This window comes from Eutrema salsugineum, unplaced genomic scaffold, assembly GCF_000478725.1.
Source record: "Eutrema salsugineum unplaced genomic scaffold, Eutsalg1_0 scaffold_12, whole genome shotgun sequence".
In the NCBI taxonomy this organism is placed as follows: Eukaryota; Viridiplantae; Streptophyta; class Magnoliopsida; order Brassicales; family Brassicaceae; genus Eutrema; species Eutrema salsugineum.
In genome coordinates this window covers 9,073,548-9,083,796 of record NW_006256895.1, presented here as the reverse complement: position 1 = coordinate 9,083,796, position 10,249 = coordinate 9,073,548, and the positions used below count along the sequence as shown (strand labels likewise).

The 10,249-nt window shown below is 38.9% G+C and overlaps 1 protein-coding gene across 1 annotated transcript; it reads right to left on the bottom strand.

The window, feature by feature from the left end:
- Positions 1 to 5,544: 5,544 nt before the first annotated feature.
- On the bottom strand, positions 5,545 to 7,682 carry LOC18025730. Its single transcript, XM_024160166.1, has 4 exons — positions 6,838 to 7,682; positions 6,548 to 6,600; positions 6,190 to 6,452; positions 5,545 to 5,832 (listed from the first exon to the last, which is right to left on the bottom strand). The coding sequence occupies exons 1-4, from the start codon at positions 7,680 to 7,682 to the stop codon at positions 5,545 to 5,547; spliced, it is 1,449 nt and encodes a 482-aa protein (XP_024015934.1).
- Between the last annotated feature and the right edge of the window lie 2,567 nt (positions 7,683 to 10,249).

Sequence of the window (10,249 nt, the reverse complement as noted above, 5' to 3'; positions counted from 1 at the left end):
CTATTAAAAAAGTACACTTCAAAAGTAGCAGAGAAGTCTACTCTTACATGAAGTCTACAATAGAAGTCTACTCTGTTAGTCAATGCATCGGTCAAATGCTAAAGTAACATTTTTTTTACGGAAGTCTACTTCTGAAGTCTACTGAAGGAAAAGTCAACAGATTGGTCAATTGCAAAAATGACATGTTTTATAGTAAACTTCATTAGTAGACTTCTCAATGAAAAAGTAGACTTCTCCTCCAGTCTACATTTGAAGTCTGCTTTAGAAGTCTACTTTTTGACGTTTTTTTTAAAACGCGTTTTATGCAAATTTATAAACTATTTTTCAAATTTTTTGGATTAGAATTACTTCTTAGTAAGTGATTGAACTACCCAGTGAATTTTATTTCATTTCATTTGATATTTATTGTTGAATCAGAAGTTTCGATTTTTAAGCTACTTAGCTTATCAAAGTAGACTTCATCGTGTAGTCTACTATTGTTCTTTTCCGTAGAAGTCTACTCCTGATACAAAAAGTCTGTATGCAGTGTTTGCTAATATGGTTTATATGGTTATTTTTTCAGAGAATGGCTCAAATTCCAGTTGTGTACGGTGAGTGGGAGATTGAGGATAATTCATGGCATTTTGTTGTTGACATGGGCAAAGGTGGAAGAATGTGGTTTTTGAACGATGGTTGCACCTTGGGGGATCTTACTGAGATGGCGCGAGATGATTATAACTTGGGAAATAAGACTGAGCTCATCGAGTTAACCTACTCACTACCAGTCTCAATGTTGCAAACTATGGCTCCAGATACACCTCCAATGCATGTCACGAATGATAGACAAGTTTCAAGCTTGATTGCGTTAAGCAGAGTGCATATGGTACGTCTTTGTGTGTCCAGTCGAGTGGAGATGGATACTGAGGAGAACCAGGAAGGATCAGATGAAGATCTAGGTGAAGAGTCTGAGGAAAATTCAGAACATTCTACCGATGATGAGGCAGACAGTTCTGATGTGAACGAGGATGGAGAAGATGTCGACGATGCAGCTTACTCTGACGGAGAAGATTACAGTGTCTACAGTAAAGTGAAAGATGAAGATGATGATGAAGATGAAGTCTGTATTGAAAATGTCAGAAACAAATATGGTGAAACAGGGAGCACGCCCATGTCATGGTCTGATAATATATATGTTAGAGCAAGTTTCCCTACAAAAGAGAAGCTGTTATCAGAGGTTAGATTGACTGCAATAATGTTAAAATTTGCTTTTAAAACACAGAAGTCTACCAAGACTCTGTTTGTGGCTAAATGTCGAGTGGAAGGATGTGCTTGGATGGTTAGAGCGAGCGTGAAGAATGATGCATCAACTTTTTGGGTGACAAAATATGTGAAAGACCACACATGTTCAATAGCCCATCGATTGGCTCAGCGTGGGAAGTCTACTCCTAAGTATATTGGCAAGCTGTTTATAAGCCATTTGAGCATCATTGATGGACTTACACCAGAACATGTCAGGGTTTCAATGAAGCATATGTTTGGCATCAAGATGGATTACACTACTTCATACAGATCTTTGATATATGCCCAACAATTGATCAGGGGAACAGCTGAAGATGGATATGCGAGTCTCCCAGCTTACCTACATTCAGTGAACAAAGCCAATCTGGGAACTGTATCAGCTTTTCATGTAGATTCGAATAACAAATTCAAATATCTATTTCTCGCATTTGGAGCATCGATTTCCGGTTTTCAATACATGAGAAGAGTTATTGTGGTTGATGGATGTCATCTAACAGGTAAATACGAAGGTACCTTGTTGGTTGCCACCGCACAAGATGGAAACTTTCAGATTTTTCCTTTGGCCTTTGGAATTGTTGATGGTGAAGATGATGCTTCATGGGAATGGTTTTTTTTCTAAACTGCGTGAATGTGTCTCAGATGGTTATCCTTTGGTGATAGTTTCTGACAGACATCTTTCTATTAAGAAAGCCTGTCAAACTATTTTCCCATGGGCAAAACGAGGGATATGCTACTACCATCTACAACATAACATAGTAACAAAGTTTAGGGGGGAAGCAGTTGCTGTACTTGGTAAAACGTGTGGCTTATGATTACAACCTCTATGACTACAACCGGTACATGGCGGAGCTGAGACAGATCAAGCCTGACCTTGCTGACTATTTGGAAGAAGCCGATGTCTCCCTTTGGTCCCGAGTTCATTTTGTTGGAGACAGATACAATATTAAGACTAGCAATGTTGCAGAGTCTATAAATGCTGCACTTAAGAAGGCCTGTGGCTATCCCATTTCATTTCTCTTGGATTTCATACGAGAGAAGCTTGGTCGGTGGTTTTTAAAACGCAGAGAGGATGCTTTGAGTCTCACAACACATAATACTCGGGGAGTGGAGTATTTGCTGGCGATTCGTGGACATTATGCAGATGCAATGGAGGTGGACCGAATTGACACTTGGAGATACTATGTGAAAGGAGGAACCTGGAATTGTATTGTTGATTTGGAACATGGAATGTGTGAATGCGGTGTGTTTTATATCGAGAAGATCCCATGTTCACATGCTATTGCAGCTGCATTAGCCGGTGGGATAGCTGTGGATTCCCTTGTATGTCCGACTTACTAAAAAAACTACTTGTTTGCCGCATACTCTGCCAACATATATCTCCAAATTTCAGAGGGCCAAGGAGTCCAACCATCAATATGTCTGCCACCAGACATTCGCCGCAAACCAGGCAGACGGAAGAAGTCTCGGTGGCAATCATGGCTAGAAATAGCTAGGAGGAAAAGCAAGAAGCCAAGGAAGTTGCACAAAGTATACAGCTGCTCACAATGCAAGCAACCTGGTCATACCCTACCCAATTGTGTAAGTTGAGCTAAACTCATCTAATAATGTCCTATACAATATTGACAGTTTTATTTACTATACTTTGTGTCTCTCACTTAGACGTCAAAAATTCACCAGGACAATAACAAGAAGGCTCCGGAATAGGAGGACAAAGCTTTTATGGTTGTCAAGAAGTCTACTATGGAAGTCAACTATAGAAGTCTAATATGGAAGTCTACTGTCGAAGTCTACTATGTATGTGATATTTTTTTACGGTTATGTTTGAAACGAGTTCATTTAAGTAACTGCTTTAACGACTTTAACGGTGCGTATAACCGTTGTACCTGTTTGTCTATGGTATTTCTGCTTATAAATTCTCGGGTTTAGACGAATTATAGTTTCATTCCAGACCCTTTGAAGATGTCGAACCTGATAAACTTCAACTCTCTTCCTTCCGACATTCTGTGGGATATCCTCTTAATAATCACTTCTCGTTCCTACGTTGGGCTCTGTAAAGCAAGGGTTTTCTCCAAACATCTAAATGAGATTTCTAATGAAGAGGGTTTTTAAAGAGCCATTGATCTATTAACTTTGACCATTCCATGGGTCTGGGATCAACATGGGAGGGTTGACGCTTTCTTTCGGCGCTGTTTGGAGTGTAGTAATCCTACAGCGCAATACCTTTGAGGCGTTTCTCTAATCTTCTATGAAGACAGCATTCAAGCAGGGTTTGATTTAATAAAGGTGTCATCAAATGGAGGATGCCTCATGGCTACTTACTCCATGGTTATGTTCTCTTTAACCATGGATGGTAGCCATGATGTATTTAACCACATTCGTGGTCTACTTCCGGCAGAGGCAACGAAGATGAGGAAGACTATGCATCACATCAACAGGTGTCCGACCACTTATAAGAAGCCTGACGAGTTTCACGAACCGGTCTTCCATGTTTTTGCTAAGGCACAATCAAGGAGTTGTGCTTGTATGAATCTGCCAAACCAGCACTGGATGGATGATGAAAGCCTTGTCGACTCATATGGTGACAAACTCTGCAGTCCTTACTTCTGGAAGTTGGAATGTGCCATATTCTGGAAAACAGTTCCTGGATTTGCAAGTGAATGGCCGCGTTGAAATTAGTTGACTCCATGTTTTATGTTTTTTTTTTGTGTTTACTTATATGTTTAAATGACATTAGTAGACTTCTGTAGTAGATTTCGCTTGTAGAATTCTTTTGTAGACTTATATTTCCGAGTGCATGTTTCTGAGTGCATGTTCAATAATATTTTACAGGATTCAGTGTTTAGGGTGAAATCGAAAATTATAAATACAAACATGTTAATTACCTATTAGACTTCAGTACAAATACAATAACAACTAAGTAGACTTCAGACGTAGACTTCCGTTTAATTACAATATCCTAAACGAAAATACAACATATTTGGCATTTTAATTATACGATAGGTGGCCAAAAAACTTCCACACCTATCATCTACCAATTGCTAAAATGACCTGCAATCACATTGAAGGTCATTTATGCAATTAGCCCAAAAGTTGCCATAAAAATCTAAGTTAGTTTAAAAAACGGAAACCCTAAGCTTTCCTATCATAGACATCCATCCCGGTTGCATCTAGCTCATCATGGCCCCTAGCACTTATTTCGTCAAAGATCTCTGCAGCCATTTTCTCCCTGATTTTTTGAATGTTTTTATCACAAAGTTCCTTTGGAAATGGCAAATCCAAAGCATGACACTCGATGTACTTCAGGCAGTACACTCCGCAATCACCACTCTGAATGTTTTGAGGTATCTCCTCACCTGGAACTCGTGAATGGGTGAACGGCGTGTAGGAGAATCTCCACTTGTCATCATCAGGTGCACAGGTCTGAAGAAGGTAGGGTATCATAACAGCAAGAGGCTCCATAGCTTCGTCAATTTGGGCGTCAGATGCATGTTTGGCTCCCGCATGACTATCCCATATCGTGATATGCCTCGACACAAATGAAACCCAGATAGCTACCCAATGGTCTTCTGTGATGTGCAACATTGAGTACAAATAGTCGACATCATAGGCCCACGTCTTCTTAGTCTGGCAGTAGATAGGTAATTCGCCAGTGTAGTACGAATACGCTCTAGGGGGTAGAAGTTTGCCAGAACCATCTGCATTCGGCTCACACTTTTGGAAGTCATTGTAGTCATGCCTCCATATAGTGCAAACATGGAGTTGAGGAAGCAAATCCGGTCGGATACAAACCACAAACCACTCTGGATGCTTGGATAATCGCAGCCTTTGTACGTTAATGTAAGCTTCCATGTGTTGCACATTGATGAAAATAAGACATGAGTGAAGTCTGCAAACGAAGTCTACTATAGAATTCTACATAATAGGTCTACGTATGAAGTCTAAATATGAAGTCTAATAAGAGATAGTAAAACACTAATCGTATCAGCTAGCCATTTTGTCGGTGTCTGGAGAATGTAATACCAGTCGATCAAAGAGTTTTTTGGGCGTCTTGGCCAGGCACTGTATAAGTGAAAAAGTGAGACAGGAAATAATACTACGAGGAAGTCTACTTACATAAGTATAGAAGTCTACTTACGGGTTTGCTTTCAGAAAGTTCATTAGAGTGGTATGCTTCGCCTTGACACCGGTTTGATCGAAAGGATCATATCCATGGACACGGCCGGAGTGAGATGCCGACGTTGGAATGATGGCCTTTGCGGTGCTATTTCATAAGAACGGGCTCTTCTGTGTCGCAGCCAGCTGTTGGTTTCTGGCATTCATTGCTCGGGCAACTATCTGAGCCGCTGCTCTGGCTTTGGCATTTTTGGCTAGTGCAACTGCGTCGAAGTCAACATCACACGTCTTCGGGTCAATTTCACAAAAACTAGGCTCGGGGGCCTCTTCTTCCTTCATGGCAGCCTTCTTTCCTTTTGCATCCCCGGGGGCGTTAACACTCTCACACGCACTAACGTTGACATTATCTTTCATCGGAGCATCATCTTTAACTGAATTACTCTGCAGTTTATTGTCACAAACAGGCATGAATATACAAATGACTACACCAATGCTATAATTTAGTAACATGTTTTATCATAGTCTGAAAATTGTAAACAACTAGTTTTTAAAACATAAATAAATAATCTCACATGGTACATAACACTATTAAACATGTTCGAATTCAAATGACATTAGTATTAAGTGTTCTTATCTTTGTGTGATCTTGTTCGCATGAAATGTTTTCGTATAGGCGGAGGGTTTTTGGTACTAACCCCTTCATGCTTCTTGGATCCAGTGACCTGCTGCTGGGTTGGCTCTACATTGTCTTTAACCTCTTCCTCAGTGTGCTTCCGACCCTGTAGTCAACTCCTCTACCGCGCGCTCTACAGATTCAACCTTCTCGGTGAGAAGTTTGATCTGCTTTTCACAGCTACCAAGACCATTCAGCATCTTGGTTGAAAAGCTTTTGAAGCATTGGTTGAAGTGCGCTTTCATAGTAGCGACAACTCCGACCCCTTCATCACCAACGAAAGAGGCAGCAGAGGCAGAGGCTGTGCAGGGTCTCTTGCGACTTGATTCATCTGAGGGAAGACTCCTCTTTCCTGCTTCTGCCTTGACGATGTGGGCACCCAAAACACCTTCCAAAGGCCAGTGGTTTTTTTAGAACTTGAAATGGGGGTCATGGATTGCATTGACAATCTTGACAATATCCGGATCCTGTTCCTCATCTTACCAAATTGGAAACATATCCGCCAAGTCCTTAGCCACACAGCACTGTATGCGAGCCTGGAAAAACACAATAAGTAAATGAATTACTAGCCATATGAAGCCTGGAAAAACTACGTATGAAGTCTACCATTGAAGTCTACTTCTGAAGTCTACAACTGAAGTCTCACACTATCAATGGTTACATATAGAAGTCTACACATGAAGTCTACTACTAAAGTTTACTTTGAAAATCCATTACTACATAGAAGTCTACTACGGAACAAGACTTCTAAACGAGAATGACTACACTAATACAGTACATGTTTTAGCATGTTGGCTTTGACGTTCTTTCGTCCTCTTGATCCTTTGTAAGCCAACATAAGAGGTGAAATATCATTTGGCAATGGTTCGCCAAATTCAGCAGCAAAATCCGGCAGAGCATAGTACACCCACACTTGAAGAGCTTGCACAAATCCTTCTATATAAATGTTTTTGCTGAGATCTTTCTCCTTAACAGACTTGATCAGATGATGAAAAGCAATTCTTCCCCATGGAAACTCCTTAAAACCTTCGAGATCCATCACTAGTCTGGCATGGTTGACATTTGTGGATAAGCCAGGTCTCGTTGCCAATATGAAACCAGCGTAGATCCCAAGATATCCCAACCGCAGCCTATCATCCCAAGACCATGATGAGCAGTTGGAACAGGCTTCAATAATTTCGATAGTGCTTGGGCCCGACTCGACATCGACCCCCATTAGCTCCCAAAATGCATGCATGTCATCGGAAAGCTCAAGATCAGTTACAGCCAAGTCATCCACGTACCCGCAGTTGAGTCCGGTGATCTCCTCAAACTCATGCAATGAAAACCAAACTGGAGTGGTACCAATCAGGCTCCATATCTCGTACCTCTGCTTGCAAACTATCTGAAAGGTCAGCATGTGGTGGACCAGCCTAGAAGCCCAACCAAAATCCAAGTCGTGGAACTTTAAAAAGACACCCAACGGTGACTCGTAAATCTCCTCCCATTCATCCTCTTGTAGAGCTGACTTTAGTGCAGGTACCAGCCTATAATTATCAGCATAATAGCCGATGCTTTTATCCGGGGCTGGCTCACCGCCTTTGGTGTACAGTCTTCTAGGGAATTCAGAGGCCACCATTATCTAACACAGATTTCTGCATCAGCGGTAACAAAGCTCTAATGAGAAAAACTAATTATAACTAACGGTTTGAAACTATACACGAATGAAGTCTACTTTTTCAAAATGAAGTCTACTTTTTCAAAATGAAGTCTACTTTTACAAACGAAGTCTACTTTTTGCAAAACGAAGTCTACTTTTTGCAAAATGAAGTCTACTATTGCCAAATGAAGTCTACTTTTTCAAAATGAAGTCTACTTTTACAAAATGAAGTCTATTTTTTGCAAAACGAAGTCTACTTTTTGCAAAATGAAGTCTACTATTGCCAAATGAAGTCTACTTTTACAAAATTAAGTCTACTTTTTCAAAATGAAGTATACTTTACAAAATTAAGTCTACTTTTTGCAAAACGAAGTCTACTTTTTGCAAAATGAAGTATACTATTGCCAAATGAAGTCTACTATTGCCAAAGGAAGTCTACTTTCACATTGTTAGTACAATCCAAGTCGAGAAGTCTACTGAAGCCAACCGAAGCAATCTAAACATAAAAAAACAGTATATTAAGTCAACGGAATCCACATGAAGCAATAAAAACATCATAAATACTGCATATGCAGTCTACTGAACCCAACCGAAGCAATCAATACATGATAAATACTGTATATGAAGTCTACTAAAACCAATCATCCAAATGGAATCTACAAAGTTTATAGTGTTTACCGCCGTTATTAGATGAAGCTGGCGTCGAGAAAATGCAACCAGATCTGGGAAAAAAAACCTAACTCAAACCCGACGGACAAAATTACAGGAAGATAGAAGAAATAGGAGAATTGCTAAGTATATATCTTCGGAAGGACATCTACTAACCGTTTTGAGGAAGGAAATGAAGTTAACCTCCAGTGGCGAAAGCAGATCTGCAAAAAAAAAAAACCCTAATTTCAGATCTGGACACTGGTGGTTACGAAAACGGAGAAGTGATGAATACGGAGGAGTAGGGAAGCATGGGGGTGTGGTTGGAGAAAGAAAACTTGCCTGAACGGGTTTATCGGCGGCGGTTCTGTAAGTCGGCGGCGCCGGAAAAGAGAAACAGAAATCGCCTTCGACCTTTTTCTTAACACGAACTTTCGACGGTTTTTCTTAACGGGATCTGTAAAATTCGTATATATAGTCTGGTAATTCCGTTTGGTTCGGGTAAGTTTTTTCGGTGAGGGTTACTATTTACGGGGTCTAGGTAAATTTACCCGGTTACGGGCAGTTTTTCTTGGTTAAGGGAAGTTATTCCCGGTTTAATTTTGGTTTAAATTTCGGTTAAGTTATTTTATTCGGTTTAGCAGACTTCAATATAGAAGTTTACAACTTTTAAAACCTAAATAATAAATTTACTTCTACTTAATTTAAAAACATACATTTCCATTTAGCAATATGAAAAAATAATTTCTGTACATTTGGGTTACGATTACGGAATTTATGAATGTAAATTTGATACCAAAATAATTTTTTAAAAATTTTAAAATTAAATTTCCAGATTTAATTACTTAGTAGACTTCATTTCGATAAAAGAAGTCTACTATTAGACTTCTTTTTCTCTTTAGTAGACTTCGTCAGGGTGTAAACGGTAATTAGGACATCCGTTTTTTGTTTACTCATACAGGATTAAATGGTCTTTTCACTACCCTTTTAGGTTATTTCTGCCAAATGTTTTTTCAGAGGTCTACTTTTGTATTCAAAATCAAGTTTTAGGTTATTTTTAGCAAAACCTCTTAAATTAAACGGAGAGTTCAGTAATAATTGGCTATATATCTATACATGCAAAAGTCTATAATATATAGTAATGAATTATTGAACTCCAACATAATTTAACATGTTCAGGAAATAATTTTCACTACAATTTAAAACAGATCAACGTAACTGGTGCAATTTTGACAAATAGAAAAAGATTGACAAATTAAATGATGTAAAATATCTTAAAAAATAAACAATGAAAAGGATCCCGCCCAGTATCATAGACATGCAAGTCTATAAAATAGTAATAAATTATTGAAATCCAACATAATTCAACACTGTGAGGAAATTATTTTCACTATAATCAAAAACAAATTAACGTAAGTGCATGGTGCAATTTTGGCAAATAGAAAAAGAACAACAAATTAAATGATGTAAATTATCTTAAGAAAATAAATAAAGAAAAAAAATTCAGCCCACTATCACGTAAATGCAGCAAACAAAAACTAACGGGTGAAATTAAAAGCTGAGAGTTATGAAATATCATACTTGGATTATTTTCCTTGCGTCTTCGCCTGTATAGAAATCTTCAATTAAGATTTGCTACGTAGCATTTCAAACATTAGCAGGTATGGAAACACTACTGGAGAGCAGCATTATAGTAAACAGCTTACGCAAAAAAAAAATCCGAGATCCAAACCTTTTTTCTTTAATAGTGATGTATTCCTTATCATTGTCTAACAAACCAACTGCATGCATCCCGAAACTCAGCGTACACAACACCTTTTATCGTCTTTAATTATGCGAATGACTATACAATGAATCAACACATATTAGACAGCTTGAGGATTCTAGCTTTGTGAAAA

Coding starts and splice junctions, on each gene's coding strand:
- LOC18025730 (XM_024160166.1), bottom strand. CDS start 7,682: ATGGTGGCCTCTGAATTCCCTAGAAGACTGTACACCAAAGGCGGTGAG. Junction 6,601..6,837: donor AACATGCTAAAACATGTACT/GTATTAGTGTAG, acceptor GTGTTTTTCCAG/GCTCGCATACAGTGCTGTGT. Junction 5,833..6,189: donor TTGAATCTGTAGAGCGCGCG/GTAGAGGAGTTG, acceptor AATAAACTGCAG/AGTAATTCAGTTAAAGATGA.